Here is a 16,404-nt window from a genome sequence, read left to right as displayed (position 1 = left end):
GCTCCCAGGACTGGTTGCACACGATGGAAGCAAGGCCAAGTAAGAACCTGCGGCACTCGAGTGGAAGCTCACTCCTCAGAAGTTGGCCTGTTCCCAGGCCTATCTAGCCATGTGCTCCCAAATTTAGCATGTGGTTGGCTTACTGCCTGGGCAAGAATTCTCTCTACCAGCTCCCACGCTAGCTTAGTTCCTGGCCCAATCCATCCTAATTAACTAGTGGCGTACACAGATAGCAAGCAAGCTTCTGGCCACCTCCCACGGCTCACCATGTTATATGGCTCCTTGCTTGGCCTTACTTCTGCTGTGCTCTCCATCCAACCTATATTAACTTCCTAGCTCATCATTAGAGCTCTTTAAAGCTCATGCAAATGAAATCTGCCATCAGGACTGGTTTCTACTGCTGTCTCCACGTAGAACATACAGTCTGACTGAGCCCACCTTTCAGAGACTTTCAGCAGGACTCAAAGAAGAAAAATCCTCAATCATTGCACTGATAGCTCATTTTTCTCATGATATGTAACATAAAAAGATGATCTGCATTAAGGTTAAATACTTGACTTTTTTAACAGATGGGGACTTTAAATATTTCTCAGAAATCACTCTAGAACATTTATGAGAAGCACTGAGGTGATGAAACATTATTTATTTTATAACTTAGCCTCATCCTTTTGCTCTGTACTTACATTAACAATTATATAGTATTTAATCTAAGAAAAAAAGTAAAAACATACTGTAGATCACTACTTCAGGACTCTGAAAGTGAAAATATGAAGATGAAGCTGCAATTTCTTAAGAATTAAATCTATACATATAGCAGAAAAGCTTATCTGCTACAAATGCAGCCCAAATCAGACAACGTAATCGGAGTTTACTGACACGGTCAGTTGGAAATTACAATAATTTAAAAGTTAGGCAGACAGAAGTTGAGACAAGGCAAACAACAACAAAAAACTGACCCCTCCTCCTGCATTTCTGCTCCCTCTATTCACAGCACCTCTTGTAGGAGGTGATTATAGGCTTAATGCCACATAAACAGCAGCAGCTATTATTCACACCATTCCACATGCTGTCGTTTCTTATCACCTGCTTTTATCATAGATCTACCTACACAGCAAGAGCAACCACAACAAAACATTTACATATCACAGGACAATTAAATCAGCAGCTCACTGGTTCAGAAGAAGATCCACGAGCTCAGACTACAGTGGCTATTAAATCCAACTCCAGTTCTACAGCTTACATCTTATAGTCACGTTTCTCCTTCGATGCTCTTTTTGATAACCCTCCTTGTATTGGGTTTCTGTGCAGAGCAGGTAGTTGCTGATATTGGAGGGATAGCCACTTTTCTTCCAGGATTGTCATGTGGTGAATCAGGTTTCAGGTGTCTCTGCGTTTGTAGAATATGAACATGTTTTCTAGACTTTATCAAGCTTGACAAGAGAGCCAAGAAGAGGTGCCAGAAAATGAGTCTCTGTCCCAGCTCCAACCACATTAAATCTCTCATCAAATGCTCTGGCAATCATTGTTTATGACACTTACAAAGAGCAGGTTTTTGTCCTTGCAGACTGTGTAAAGCAGACACCTAAAGAATACTATTTGATATTTTCTTTTAATTTTCAATGTGCAGCTCCAGTACAAATGTTTTCACCTATTTTTCCCTCTTCTTTGGAAATTTACTAATTCAATCTTGCATGTCTCTGCAAGATGGGAGTATGGTACGAGTAGCACGGTACTTGTCTTCTTCTTGGGTCAGAAGTTGCTGAACAGTTCTTGTTTCTTGCTCCAGTCCATAGGCGGTGCTCTCTTCTTATTGCGGGTGGCGAGGACCTTTTGTTTAGCCTCAGCTGCTGTGGGACTCAGACGCAGGCCACAGTCCACGAAAGGATCTGAAATACGTCTATCGTCCTCGTCGGGAACCTATAGTACATGCAAACAGTCATGATTCACGTGCACACACACCCCCTCCTCATTATCTGACTGTTCATTATCTGTTTCGCCTGCCTCTCATGTCATTCTTCTCTCACCTGGAAGCTCATGTCTGAGCTGCTGATCTCTGACTGGGTGGTGGAACTTCTGGAAGACTGGGATGCTGAGCTCCCATTTGCCCGGGAGTTTGGGGACAAGTTTGTGATTGGAGAGTCTGTCAGAGTGACGTTTATGATCGGTGCATCTGTAGCGGGGAGTTCAATGGTCCCAGAGGGGGTTGGCACTGAGCTTTCTGTAGGTGTGTCATCCACATAGACCTCTGTGATGACAGCAAACAGAAAAAAGTTAAGCACTCCCTCTTGGAGTGTAGAAAGGTTTGTGTCTTAGAGCATGTGAGCTGTTTGACCTTTGATATGGCTGCTGGTTGGCGTGATTCCCAGTCTGAGGAAGAGCTCATCTGTCTCCTGGTCGACCAGTAGGAGGCGGACTTCGTCCCCTCCTGCTCTGATGAGCGCCACCACCTCTGAGTGCCTCAAGTCCCTTGTAGTTACTTCATTTACCTAAGACAAAGAAAAGGAAACATCAGAGGAGACAAAGCAGCGTAGGAAAGTTAAGATGACGAAGACAAAAGGGACCATTGCGTCTTGTTGAAAAGATCAAAACAGATGAAGTGTGTGATTCGAGAGGGAAGTGATTTGCATGAATTCCTTTCCTGTCTCCAAACTCTTCCTCTACACCTCATGCAGATGGAAATGGAAACAAAGTCTCACTTGTGCATATAACACACCTGAAAAATAGTGACACATCGCAGGCATATGCAGAAAGCACAGCTTTGAACCCCTTTCTTTCTTCTAAAACACAACAGCCTTTTCTCATCTACACTGAGTGTGACTAATTTGCTTTAATCCAATAAGGAGTCAAATCAGTACACACAGCTGATTAATCCAGAAAGCTGCAGTAGTTTAAGACAATCAGTTGCCCCCTCTAGCATTTCCATTTGTTTACAACCACAAATCATTAAAAAGTAATATCAACCAATGCAAAGAAGCCCAACACAGGGAGGACAATAAAAAAATCGATCAAAAGAGAAACACATGTGACTATCAGCAAAGTGTAGCTGCAGAAGTGGAAATGCAAAATGTATTGTTAACATACACCCGATTCTGCAACACATTACAAAAAAGTTGCATGAAAAATCACTGAAATGTTTGGAAACAATATTCCTCAAAGAAAGATTGGAAGGGATTTGCATATTTCTCCTTTTACAGGGAATAATATAATCAAACTATTCAAAGAGGCTTGAGGATTTAAGCATGTAAAGTGCAGGGCTGCAAGCCTTAGCTAGACTAGTGTAATCTCAAATCCTCCAAATGGCACCGTATCAGGAACCATCATTCATCAAAAGCTGATTTAACCCCAAGGGCAGATTTAAAGCACACCAATACGGAGTTACATTCACAAATGTCACTTAAAACTGGACTCTGTGGTATCTGGGATGTACCATCCCACCTTGGAAATGTTTACTGTGGTCAGAGCGATCAGTATTCAGTATCTGTTTTGGAAGAAATAGAGGACATAGAAAGATAAACAGTCAAAGCTCATTTACACTTCTGTGATGGCAGCATTAATGCAGAAAGCGTGATAGAGATTTTAGAGCAAAATATGTTACCTTCAGGAAAGAGAAATCCATACATTTTTCAGCAAGACAACATAAAACCACATTCAGCACACATTACAAAAGCATAGCTGTGGAAGAAGGAAGAATACAGAGGAAGAAGAGGATATGATTACTGAACTGGCCTGCCTGTGGGCCTGTACTGTCCCCAATAAAGAACGTGTGGAGAAATGAAAAACGCCATAATGACAACCCTGTAGTGTTGCACACCTTTAGTCATGACAAAACACCACAGGAGAAACTTCATTAATCGGTATCCACACTGTCAGAGCATTTTTAAGTGTTGTGAGAAGGAACCACAACATTAAAAAGTGGTAAAAGCTTTTCTGTTACAACTTCCTTTGGAATGTGTTTGAAAGCCTGAATTACAAATTAAATGAAATCTCTGATACGTAACATTAAACATCTTGAGTAAACCAAAGAGTAAGTGCTGATTTAGGGTTGTAAATATGAGTGCCTTTTAATTGTACCTCCAAAACTCTGTCTCCAGCCCGGACGCCTGCTCTCTCAGCAGCTGAGTCGGCGTCCACGGTACGCACAAACTGTACACCCTTTTTCTTATCACTGTACAGGTTGAAGCCGTAGCCGTGCTCCCCTTTCACCAGGTGACACAGACGAGGAAGAAGCTCAACGGTCGGCTCTGGTGAGGGCTCCACCTGCAACTAGAAAAGACAAAAGTTTTCATGTGAACGACAGGACAGTAAATATGTTAGATTTTCTGTTAACTTGATTATTATACAAGTGTGGTAAAAATTTCTGGGTGCATATTGATCTGAAAACTCTGCACTTGTACAGACAGAACCTGCAGTTTTCCATTAAGAAATCCAGAATGACTTTGAATATGCTGATGGGAAACGTATAGGTATGATTATACTGAGAAAAACTTTAAATATGTGATACTTTTTACGTTTGTCTCAACATTACGTAACCAACTATTAATAATGGCTTCTGAAATGTCTGAAAGTCCGAACAAACAAACAAAAAACAAAGATATATTTTCTTACAGCTGATTTTAAAGGATTACAGCAGTTAGGACTGGGCAGTAATTCATTATGGTGTTCCAGTTTTCAGTATAATGATAATTGTATTATATTTAATAACAAATTTCTGTTGTTCTAATCACCGTTTTAAAGAAATCTTTGAGCTAAAATTAGATTTTTACATTGGTGAGGTTCAACAAATCATTTAATATTAGTTTGAACATTTATGTTAGTGTGGCTGAGATCAGTGGACAAAGTGGATCTGAGACATTATGTCTGAAGTGAGTCACACACCTGCCCAGACCTTGAACTCTACAACCAGCTACATGCTGGCTGTGGATGTGAGTTCTGCACCAGAGCTTAGTCCCTGTCATGCTGGTAACAGTGGCTGTTGAGTGTCACATGACACTGTAAATGCACTTTAATGGGTGAACTGACCTGAGGGCTGTCTGAACTATCTGTCCTTTGTGCTCCATCAACAACAGACCGAATGGATGGAGTGTCCATGGGGTTTTGAGTGTGTGTGAATATTATCAGTAAAGCAGAGTTCATCCTCGACAGACGACAGCTGTAGCCACAGAAAGCACTTGATGTGTAACTGGTTTTAAAGACCAGTTTATGTCACTGGCCTGTTTGCTATATTTGTTATGTTGGCCCAAATTAACCGAGAGACTCAGGCTGCACACCACGCTGACCTGGAATCAGCAGATCCCTGTAGATTTATTTCTACAGACATAATATCTCCATTTTGTGTGTGGTCAGATTTACTGATATGTGACATATTGAAGACAGTTTCAATTCATAGTTGGGCTTTTAAGTAACTTTGAAGCTTGAATGCTTACTTTGGAGTGGCTTTGTGTAGGTGAAACTCTGACCTGTTGCTCTCCTTGCTTGTTTTTTGTCCCCTTATTTTCGCTCTATCTTTGAGTAGTTGAGACGAGTTAAGTATTTCTTTTAAAATGTAAAGCATTACTCGCCTCTGCTTCCCCTCTGACCTTGCACAGCATCGGTCTTTAGCTTATTCTCTTTTTCTCTAATGTGTGACTCCTGTTCTCATCTGTCGTCCTTCCTAAAAAGGATGGTGAGGTTTTGAAGAGAGGAACTGAAAATGAGCAAACTGGAGATAAATTAAATAAGTTGTTTGGTTCTCACTTTGTTTTTGGTTAGGAAGTTTGCTGACCCAGAAGAATCTGGGTGGCAGCCTTGAGAAGAATTGGTCAAATACTCTAAATCTTAGGAAGGAAGCTTCAATGCTTTTATATCATTACATCTGCCAAAGAGGTAATGTTGGGTACAATTGATCGTTTGTCCAATTTTTAACTTTTGTTCTGGGTGCAGGAGCAACTTTTTATACCACCTTGTGCAGGTATGCAGTTTCAAACTCCTCCTATAACCTATTTTAGCACAGGAAACACAAAACCATTTCTGTGAATAGAAGGGAGATAACATCATCCCAGAATTCCTTGCAGCTGCAACATTCAAAGTGACGCTCACATATTTTCATACTGTCTTACTAAATTGTGTTCAAATGACACAAGACTGAGTGTGAAACTATAACTATACTATAACCGTATCTCTTAAGTTTCTTTTCCATTTCCATTTTTGCATTCATTATCACTTTACAGATCAATAAATTATAAGACTAGAAATATTTTGTTTGTTGTAAACATGAGAATACATCCTCATACGGTAAGATCAGTTAAAGTGAAGTGTGTTAGCTGCCAACTCCGTGGTTATGTCAGTCTGCTGTATAAGGGCATCTGCTGCCATAATAACATCATGCAACAATGAAGTTGTGTCTGTATTTACATGTTTGATGAGGCCAATGTCATCCACAGGACGAGGTGGAGGGATGGGAGAGAGGTTGCGTGTGAGTATGTGATCCTTTCGTGTGCTTATCAAGGGCATGAAAATCATAGAGCCTTTATGGCATTCATGTGGGATTATCTTGCCATAATGGTTCCCTAATCAGAGCAGCTGAATTACTGTCCAAACATAATCAGACTGAAAACCATTCAGAGGAAGTTGCTCTAAATAATGTCACTCATTGCAGTATTAATTTAAATTATCATTGGAACTGCTGTTGGTGGTTATATAACAGTGCTGTATGTACTTCTCCTACAGCGTTTCTTCTCATTTCAAAGGAACCTTTTAACCAAAACTGAGAAACACAGCCATGAGGGCGGCAAAGATACAGCCTCTATTTACTCTGCCTTCAGCTAAACAGATGGTAGTTTGACGTGAGCCGCTAACCTCACAGATCCTGGTCTAAACTTTGTTTAGAGTCCAAATAATGAGCACAATCTGTGAGAGCCAGCTCCAGGTTATTTCTGCAGACATTAAGACGTCACATTGTTGTCTGGGGGGCACTTGTGAAACTATTGTTTCTTCTGCATCATAAAGACTGATTTTTAGGAATTCAAATGAGTGTATTTTGAGAACAGAAACATATATAACAACGCCATGATAATGTTTGGGTTGTACCTGGCCTTGTTTTTTATGTAGCTGTAAGGTCAGACGTGTCCAGAGTCCTGTGGACAGAAAATATGACATTTTGTTCTTGAGACCTAATTATGTCACATTGCTGTGTTAAAAGCTTGATTCCCTCTTTTTTTCCCAGGAGACACGCAAAGGTTGTTTTCTCAAAGCCTCGAGCAGATCAGATGAGTTTTAAAATCTGTGAGCATGATAGACACAAGAAGTTTAGTGAGGGCATCTCAGATATTCTTTTCATGAAAGTCTGACTGTTATTCAATGTCTAAAAACTGAGAACCATCTTTAAATGTTTATGTTTATAGCAGACGCTTTTATCCAAAGCAACTTACAGGTAGGCAGGTAGGGTAAGGGGGTCTTGCCTAAGGACCCCTACTGGAGGTAATACCTTTCATGCAGGGGATTTGAAATCAGGTCTCCCACATGGAAGGTGGCAATCATACCACTACACTATCCACTAAATGCTCGTCAACTCTGCGTGAAGTGTGTTCCTGGTTTCCACCTCCAACTGGTGCACACACCATCACACTTATCTTTCAAAACAATCTCTCTGTCTGACTACAATACCAGTAAACCGTAAACACACGAGGAGGGTTTTGTCTCTGGTCTTCACTCAGGTGGGAACGACCTGACCGTGAATGAGAGTTTCTGACTCTCAGTGTGCACAAAGAAGCTGTACTCCTTAAAAACAATATGAAGTTTAAATGCTCACACCTCTCACTGACAACAGAGAAGCAGTAACAATGAGTTCTCATGGCACTTAAGTGGATGTCTACCAGATGGGGAAAAACTAAAAATAAAACTTTATGGGGGAAAAAAAGAAATCTCCATTGCCTGCTGCAATGCGATTGATATTCAAATTTTGATTGACTTTTTCTGTGGATAATAATTGAATTTAGCCTGGAAAACTAAGATCATAAGTTTGCTTTTGGACATCTATGTGGGTACCAAATAAACAAATTGATTTAAGCCACCAAATATAGATAAAAAAATAATATGAAGCATATTTTCCATCCAGCATAAGTTCCTTTAATTATGACCTTTTATGTTGCTTTGAATCGTGACTCTCATGTTCCACTTTTATCTCTCCTCCTCAGTGCACTTTATGGTTGTCCTGCTTATGTTTTTTTGGGCATGTCTATTTCAGACCCAGCTCATCATAAAGTTGTGGGGCCATTTTAAAAAGCTATACTGAGTGCTCATCACCATCACAACTCCTATCTCAGACTCCCAAGGCACACAGGTTGTGATTTTCCTGAGTGACGAGCTAACCTTTCTGATGTAATAGTTAAGTTATCTTTTATAAGGCAGTGCAGCTCTGTGAACATCAGTGTCTTCATATTCATTCTTACCTCTATGTCTGTCGCTGAACTTGATGTCTCTGAGGATGTCTTGACTTTGCCTTGTGTGGCCATGCGCGTGGGTGACTCTGCAGCAGGAAACTGAACTGTGTGTGCATGGTTGGATTTAAGGAGCAGGGGTGAGCTCTCTCTGGGTATGGGAGAGACACAGGGTGAGGGTCTTGGAGAGAGGGTTCCCATTTCAATGGCCAGGTCCTCTGTGCAGGCCAGGCCATGGCTGCGCAGATATCCATCCGTTTCTCTGTCCACCACCAGCAGCCTGGTGCGGTGGGCCACCTCACGGATACGGTTCACCACCTACAGAGAGGAGAAAGAGAACAGAGAAGAGCTTAGGATGAATTAAAGTAATTAGTATGTGTCATTTAGTGTATGCAGCATTCTCTGAACTGGCATGCATATGATATACTTTTGTGTAATGACAAAGACACCCAGTGATTCCCATTACACAGGCTCACACTGACCCATTTAGTGTCCCCCCTCCCCCTCCTCCTCCTCAGGCAAAGGAGAAAAGTCGTCTAACAGGTATATGACTCATTGTTTGTACCTCCAAGAGTTTATGTTTCTGTCCTGGCCCGTTTTTGTAATTGACTGTAAAATCACTCACTTGATGATGAGTTTCACTCTCCACATTCTCCCCGTTCACCTCCACCACCCGGTCTCCTGGTTTAAGTCCGGCCAGATCAGCCGAAGATCCAGGCTCCACTTTGCGGATAAACTGTCCGCCTCTGTTCCGCTCACCGTGCAGGTGAAAGCCATATCCGCGCTCTCCTTTGATCAGAAAACAGAGTCTGGGTCTCATTTCGATCTCCATCCCAGCGCGAAAAGCGAAAACAGGTTAAAGTGTCTCACGGGAATAAACTGGTAGATTTGGTCCAAGAGCTTTGGAAAGTAGCTGGCTCTTAATCCACCGTACGTTCACTCGCTTCAGGGACAAAAACAGCATCATTATTTAGCATCATGCGAATCCCTTACTGATCCACAAAAGCTCAGAGAAAACGAATAAAAACAAGTCCAAAAGCAAGTGATTAATCCATCATGACAGGGGCGCAAATATGAGCGCGCCAAGTAGTGCACAGTACGCGTAAAACAGTGGTCTAAAACCATTGACAGCGGCTAAATCCCGTCCATCGGGAGAATAATCCAAGAGATCAGAGATTAGAAAGCTGTTCCACACACGTAACACTTAATTCTTCAAGTCAGCGGGGTGTGTGTCCTGACTGACCGGTGAGTGAGGAGGCGTCAACAACAGGTGCCACTACAAGCAGCGCGCACCTGACGCAGCACAGCCGCAGAAAACGATGCCAGCCACCACGGGAAATATAAGGCTGTTGTGAGATAATATAAATAAACACGAGTTATTCAATCAATTACATTAGTTCACGGAGATCAGCCGAGGTACTTGTCACCAATGCCAGGATAAGTGACTCTTTTAATGCCCCCTAGAGAGGCGGAAACTAACCCCTGGCGATGCATCTGAAACCCGACAGGCTGTGACCAGAGAAGGGAAATTTTCCTCCTCCGGTCGTTTGGCCTTATTTTCGCTGGAGATCAATAAGAGGTCGGCTGCGTAAAAGGAGATTTAATGCTTCATTAAGTATTAGCATCTCCTTGCGTTTGTGATGTGGCAGCACGTGTGAACGCATTTATCTCTTTAAGCGTGAGTCTCTCCAGGACATTCGAGGTTAAGGGTGTGTGTGAGATAAGAGTAAGAATCTCTTTATTCGTCCCACAGTGGGGAAATTTTAACGTTTAACGAAATTTATACGCACCAGTAGCAAGAGATAAAAATAAAAATGCAAAAATAGTAAAAAAAGGATTGCATGAGATGCAGATCAGGGAGGACGAGTTGCCCCCAGGTTTGAGAATATTATGTGGAGGTACTTTATTTCTTATATTCACTGAAGTTGTGTTCTTTTTGTTATTCATGAAAAAAGAAGGACTATATGTTTTCAAAGACTTTTGAAAAACTTTGGATGAAACATTTTGACATTTTAACTCCCAGTAATGAACAACTCAAACTTTACATCAAGTTTCAGGACACACTTCTTTTTAGTTTGATAAAAAAAGATCTACAAGTACAAAAATATTTAATATAGAATGTAAAGGTGCTACAGTATTAGCGTCAGACAGCCCACAGATAAAAACAACCACAAACATCATAAATCCCACTAATGCTTAGTATAATACAGTATGTTCAGGAAATGCATGTTTTGTGTGTGTAAACACATACAGCCCACATCTTAGATAACAGCTTATGATATCAATAATCAACAGTTATCCTCAGCTTTTATCCTCCTTCTTGGTCTCACAGGTGTGGGCGGCGGCTTCTTGTTTATCGTCTCTTTCTTAACAGCAGCTTCCTGTCCAGGTTCAGTTTTTATTTTAAATGCAGAAGCTGGACTTGAAGCTTTCGGCCTCTTGGCAGGAGAGCTCTTGTGGGCGGATGGACAGCTGTACTGGTTCAGACACACGGAGCAGAGGGGGTTGACAGGCAGACAAACCTGCTGTCCGAAACCCACAAGCAGCCAGTTGATCTCACTCCAGAGCTCCCTGCAAGAGAAGAAATTTAAAGTGACTTTAAACCTAAAAATCTATTTAGTTTTCGGCTGTTTGAGTGTAGAATATTAGATGGCAAAAGACAGAACCGACATATTTTCACCTATTACAGTTTTTCTCTCTTTACTTACCAGGCTTTACCGACTGTTTTCTCTAAATTTAGCAAAGCTTGAGCCCAGTTAGGCCACAATTATCCAATTAGGAAGACCAACAGTTTAAGTTGTTCAGACAAATATCAGAACCTTCAGCAGATAAATAAAACAGGCCTTGGGTCAGGTCACTGGATCCATGAAGACATGAAGGAAGAGGGTGATGACAATGGAGAAGAGGAAGAAGAGTAGGTAAAGGCAAAGAGACAAGACTTAGACCAGAGATGGGATGCTGTGGCAGAAGGATTCTTTGCTTAATATATTTACCTTTTTAATTGGACTTTATCTAATTTACACTGTCCAATATATTGATTGTGAAGCTGTGCAGTACACTGCAGTACATTAAGTAATAAAATATGTGAAATTGTAAGCATTTATTGTATCTTATATCGGGTTCATCGAGCAAAGAAGTTTTCTATGTGGCACAAGTTTGGGTTTTCAACAACATTGCATGGTTTTGAGAAGAGAGTTTGATTTTGATCTGGACGTTTTGCACGCCAAGCTATGGCTTCATGTCGATGGTTTTGGGAAATGGAGGGAAGCATTTAAAAAAATGTGTCCTAACAATCGAGAAAAACTATAAAGGTTTTACGGAAAACATGTCATAAAGTAGTTTACACATCCAACAGTCACACAGCTATCACTGTCAGGCTTCCTGATAAAAGTAAGAAATGCACTGAATATTCAATATTTTTACGTTGATATGATTCCATCCGGCTACCTGATACCAGCTGTTCAGGTTATTATTACAGATTTTATCATTATCATAAGACTTATGAGAACATTTATATTGCATCAGGGGGGCCTCTCTAATTGAAGTTAATCCTATTGCCACAAATTAAGATAATATATTACAAATGCTTCATTTCATGCATCTGGAAGGAATATTAATATTTCCCTAAAATTGAGTTTCTGGTAATTCTAAATAATATCCAATGCACATTCAAAATACCTTAAAAGTTAGTTTTTCAACAATAAATACATATTAAGAAGGATCTGTGGTAAATTTAATGTGATATGTGTATAAAAGTATAATTTATTTGGGCTTTAACATCATTGGAATCATTTGGGATAATGTATCAACACATAATAAATAACACTGGTCTAGTTGGTCAAAGACAATGTAATGAGGAAATAGTACATATGCCTTTAATAAAGATATTGCGTATTAATTATTACATAATTCATAGTTGTCACATTCTGTTAAATGGTTATTAAAGTGAGGCATTCGCATAAAATACAGGAGTCAGTGATGTGTGCATCTAAATCAGTCCTTGCAATTCTGATATTTTTGTGTTTCTGTGTCATTGTTTGTAACTTCATATGGGACATAAGTGCGTCAGTCGCTCTGTTACCTGGGCAACCACTCTTCCAGGGCCTTGCGTGTTTCTTCTGGGTTTTTGGATGGTTTCCTGAGCCAGCCCAGTCTGTTAGAGATACGGTGCACATGCGTGTCCACACCTGGACAGAAACAATCAGCAAGAACAAGTACAGCTGTCTGTCAGTACTGCTTCGTATGCTGTCTCACACCACAGTCCAGCAAAAGATCTAACGCTTGTGCTCAGGTTTTGTTTTAAAGAGATACTACATCCACAATAGCCCTTTTCACACATCCCTTGCCTTAACAACACAACAAAAAGACTTTTTACTTATCCCGTTGCAGTTGCTCTTTGGTAATTCACACATACCAAACATGAGGGGGTCAGCGCCACATCAATGTGCGCTTACAGAAAGCCGACATTGCAGAATCAGCTCAGCGACAACAGCGATGTTGGTCAGAGCAGCATGTTCAACTGTGCTGGCTTGCCCTTGCAGACATGGACTGTTGCCTGATGCCTTGTTATGACCACTGCTGCCAGTTCAAAGAAGCATCAGCTCCAAATGAACTTAAATTCCTCAGTTTGCCTCTATTCTTTCACACTTACGTGCAACAAAAGCTTATCGGTCTAGACGGGAAAGAAATATGTGAAAAGGGATAATATTCACTAACATATAATCACTGTGTCTTCAGGTAGTCTAACAGGGTTGACTCAAACAAGGTGTCAGCGAGTTAAAAAACATAATGTGTGATCTTTTAATTTTCTATGCAAATTATACTTTTTTTTTTCTCTCCGAGTCGTTTCTAGTGAGGACAACTGCTTCCTCTACTGAATTACAACCACATGCAATGTAGCACATTTTACCTCAAACTAGTTAATAGAACCGTGTCTGATTCAAATTTTTTTTTTTTTTACAGATTTTCAAAATATCTCGTCAGATTTGCTTTGCTAGTGAATGAAAACCGAGTTTAGTATAAGATGTATAAGTAGTTATTTTAAATGAATTGGATTTGAATGTGCATGCTTCAGACAGAAGTTCCCACCGATTCCAGACACTTGGTCCCAGGCAATGTCCATTGCCAGGTGAGCCATTTTAGGTCCAACTCCTGGAAGGCGTACCAGCCCCTCCACACTGTTTGGGATATCTCCTCCAAACTCCGTCTGCAGCATGGCTGATGTCAGCTTGAGATATTTCACTTTAGTCTAAAGAGAAGTGGGTGGAAGAAACCAGGAAGTCAAAAGAAACGAGGCAGGTTGACAAGGAAGAAAGAAACTTAAATTTTCTTTTTACCAAATTTGCAAAGATCAAACACATGACAAGACGAAGAGATAAAGGGGTTACCCTCCAGAAGCCGACAGGATAGATGAGTTTTCCCAGTTTTTCATCATCAGTGGCCAGTATATTTTCCACAGTGCAGCCGTGTGCGCGAAGCTTCAGCATCGCCGCTCCTGTCACCTGGTCCTTTGTCTGACTGGACAGCATGAGTGACACTAGCACTTGAAAACGTCTCACCTGTGACGAGAACAGAGGAGTAAATTGGATCTGCAAATTACACTGACTTTAAAAAGAAAAATATGACCGATACTATAACCTACATGTGCAGGAGCCTCTGTGTCGTAACTTTTTTCTGCTCCCATGTTATCCACAGGTGCATCACGATTGCTCCTCATCTCACGAATAAATCCTAACTGTTTCTTCCAGTCCGGAGGTTCCCAGCGCTCAGTCTTCATGTGCGAAACACCATCATCTTTGTCATATTCCACCTTAAGCTGTCTCCTCCTGCGTCCCTGTGGACACTGGGCCGAAGCCTCTGTTTTTATCTGCGCAGACTCCTGAAGGTCTTCATGATGAGAGAAAACAGCGATACAGTAAGTCTACACATAATCTGAATCACATCAGCATTATATTTTCTGAGCTTTATGTCACTGCATTTGGCAGGTGGTACTGTGACTGATCAAGGATGTCAAGCACCAACGATGATTTTACTTCTCTTTGAATATTTGTGCAAAAATGCCACCAACACGTGCAAAACTAGAGTTCTGAATACAATTGTGCATTTGTGGATCATAATACCGGCTTTTGTCAGTCACATCCAACAAATTCTAAGAACACAATTATCTTTGGCAACATTTCTCCTCCAAGATAGTTGTGAAATTCATGTGCATATTGCAAATATTATCCAAGTGTTTTCAGGGTATATAACAAGTTTAAATTAAGTTTTGTGCAGTGTAAAAACTAAACTAAACTGTTAATATTCACAAGCTCGAGGAAAACAATTGTGTGGAGGCTTTTTTATATTTGTAAATCTTCAAATTCACACAATAAAGACATTTTCTTACTATTTTCATCTTATGAGATCAATGGGTAACCCATGAGAATAAAACCCTGAAACAACTCGAACTAGAGCATGATGGATCCCGTAACAGGCTCAGATCTGTCCAGTAATAGTACATGCTCATTTGTATCTTGGTTTAGATTCTTTTCTAAGTTTTATTCATATTCTTTAAATGACTTTTACATGGAACAATCAGAAAACCTGGTAATTCATATGCCTGTACACATGAACGATCCATTCTTGTAGGTTTACAGCTAGTTCTTACTGGAGCTGTCCAGGTAGCACATGTAGGTATCTCAAAACCAATGAGAGCCTTATCCAAGTTTCTGACAGCAGATGGAAGATGTTTACATGTGTAATACATAATCAGAGAACATCATATCCAGTTAACCAAAAAATACCAGAGAAATGTAGCCAGTCTTCACGCATGCGCACCAATATTTGAATAAAAATGATTAAATGTGTTTATTTCCCCATGTCAATACCGGTGTGTGTGAATTTAACTTGAACATACCGGTTGATAAGGAGGCCGAGGAGGGTCCTCGCTCACATATTCTTGCCTCCTCTACCTCCACCTTCACCTCCACAGAGGAAACCGTGCCTGCGTTCCTTCGTCTGCTGGTAAGTTTGGAGCTGAGAGAGGCTTCAGGTGTGCTGCCTGCAGGGTGACTTCCACTCCGGGAGATAACAGACTTTTTTTGCATGAAGTATGGAGAGCTCATTGTCAAACTCGGGGATACATAACAGACCCTCGTGCAACAGCGGACGTGAGGAAACATTTGGCTGGAACCGAAGTTAGTTTCGCGTTCGTTTTTCTCCAGCCAAGAGGGGAGCTGAACAGTTAAATCACATGTAAATAAATCCACGAGGAAAAGGTACATAAACTTTGGTAAATAATTTGAAGACGATGAAATATGCATTTTATGCCCTGTCGATTAAACTAAAATCAATACATGGGGCTGTAGCTTTGATATATATTTGTATTGACACACATACAAATATATATATATTAATTCAAAAGAATTATAAGTAGACTATCAGACGCTGAATGATCTATCAAAAGATTTCTTATGAATAATTGTATTATATTTAAATGGTAGACATAATAAAAGATTCATAAGGTCACTTATACATATTGATAAGAAAGAAGGAAACCATTTTTAAGAAAAGGAAATCATTTTAACCCATAAAAGACATGAAGACGAATACACATCTGCATTATCAGATTTTACAGGGACTATCCTAAACAAGACCCCCTTGCTTGAATGGCAGATGTGACATGTTCTGATTAATCAGATTCTTTGAGCCTTCGTGTCTTCTGGAAAGTTGTTAAACTATGACAGAAGTTGGTAAGTTTACTCTTCTAAGGTGCTTTCTCAGTCCCTCTCTTATTTGCCATTTACGCCACCAGGGAAAAAGCCACAAGTAACTCTGCCAGCAGTCCAGCTGCAAACCAGCTGTAGTTCCAGACTGTGTCTGCAGTTTCTCTGGCACACTGTTCAAAACCCCCTGGTTAAGCAGCTGCACATCGTGTCAGACTTCTCACACAGCTGCCCATTTAGTATGAGTCCTGGGGAGACTCTCTCTCTTCTCTGGGCAGAAAGTCACT

At 40.6% G+C, this 16,404-nt stretch overlaps 3 protein-coding genes across 3 annotated transcripts in view; 1 reads left to right on the top strand and 2 right to left on the bottom strand.

Annotated features, from left to right (window-relative positions):
* Positions 1-449: 449 nt before the first annotated feature.
* Positions 450-10,054, bottom strand: LOC140305416 (Na(+)/H(+) exchange regulatory cofactor NHE-RF2). Its single transcript, XM_072384287.1, has 6 exons — positions 9,040-10,054; positions 8,427-8,732; positions 4,072-4,263; positions 2,333-2,486; positions 2,025-2,245; positions 450-1,917 (listed from the first exon to the last, which is right to left on the bottom strand). Exons 1-6 carry the CDS (start codon positions 9,244-9,246, stop codon positions 1,750-1,752), a joined length of 1,248 nt encoding a protein of 415 aa, XP_072240388.1. The 5' UTR covers positions 9,247-10,054; the 3' UTR covers positions 450-1,749.
* Positions 10,055-10,505: 451 nt separating this feature from the next.
* nthl1 (nth-like DNA glycosylase 1) lies at positions 10,506-15,607 on the bottom strand. Its single transcript, XM_072384286.1, has 6 exons — positions 15,310-15,607; positions 14,056-14,300; positions 13,802-13,972; positions 13,503-13,662; positions 12,496-12,601; positions 10,506-10,985 (listed from the first exon to the last, which is right to left on the bottom strand). Exons 1-6 carry the CDS (start codon positions 15,572-15,574, stop codon positions 10,703-10,705), a joined length of 1,230 nt encoding a protein of 409 aa, XP_072240387.1. The 5' UTR covers positions 15,575-15,607; the 3' UTR covers positions 10,506-10,702.
* Positions 15,354-16,404, top strand: part of tsc2 (TSC complex subunit 2) — a 31,694-nt gene continuing 30,643 nt past the window's right edge. The window contains exon 1 of the mRNA XM_072384284.1: positions 15,354-15,416. The gene's annotated coding sequence lies outside the window, so the exon portion shown is untranslated. The remainder of the gene's footprint in view (positions 15,417-16,404) is intronic.

This window comes from Leuresthes tenuis, unplaced genomic scaffold (genome assembly GCF_036924035.1).
Source record: "Leuresthes tenuis unplaced genomic scaffold, fLeuTen1.0.hap1 SCAF_4, whole genome shotgun sequence".
Lineage (NCBI taxonomy): Eukaryota > Metazoa > Chordata > Actinopteri > Atheriniformes > Atherinopsidae > Leuresthes > Leuresthes tenuis.
The sequence above is the reverse complement of the archived record's forward strand: the minus strand, read 5'-3'. Positions and strand labels throughout refer to the sequence as shown.

Coding starts and splice junctions, on each gene's coding strand:
- LOC140305416 (XM_072384287.1), bottom strand. CDS start 9,246: ATGGAGATCGAAATGAGACCCAGACTCTGTTTTCTGATCAAAGGAGAG. Junction 2,487..4,071: donor CTGGAGACAGAGTTTTGGAG/GTACAATTAAAA, acceptor TCTTTGTCTTAG/GTAAATGAAGTAACTACAAG. Junction 2,246..2,332: donor AACCAGCAGCCATATCAAAG/GTCAAACAGCTC, acceptor CTGTCATCACAG/AGGTCTATGTGGATGACACA.
- nthl1 (XM_072384286.1), bottom strand. CDS start 15,574: ATGTTTCCTCACGTCCGCTGTTGCACGAGGGTCTGTTATGTATCCCCG. Junction 12,602..13,502: donor GGACCAAGTGTCTGGAATCG/GTGGGAACTTCT, acceptor GTTTCTGTCCAG/GTGTGGACACGCATGTGCAC. Junction 10,986..12,495: donor CTGGAAGAGTGGTTGCCCAG/GTAACAGAGCGA, acceptor CTTCTCTTGCAG/GGAGCTCTGGAGTGAGATCA.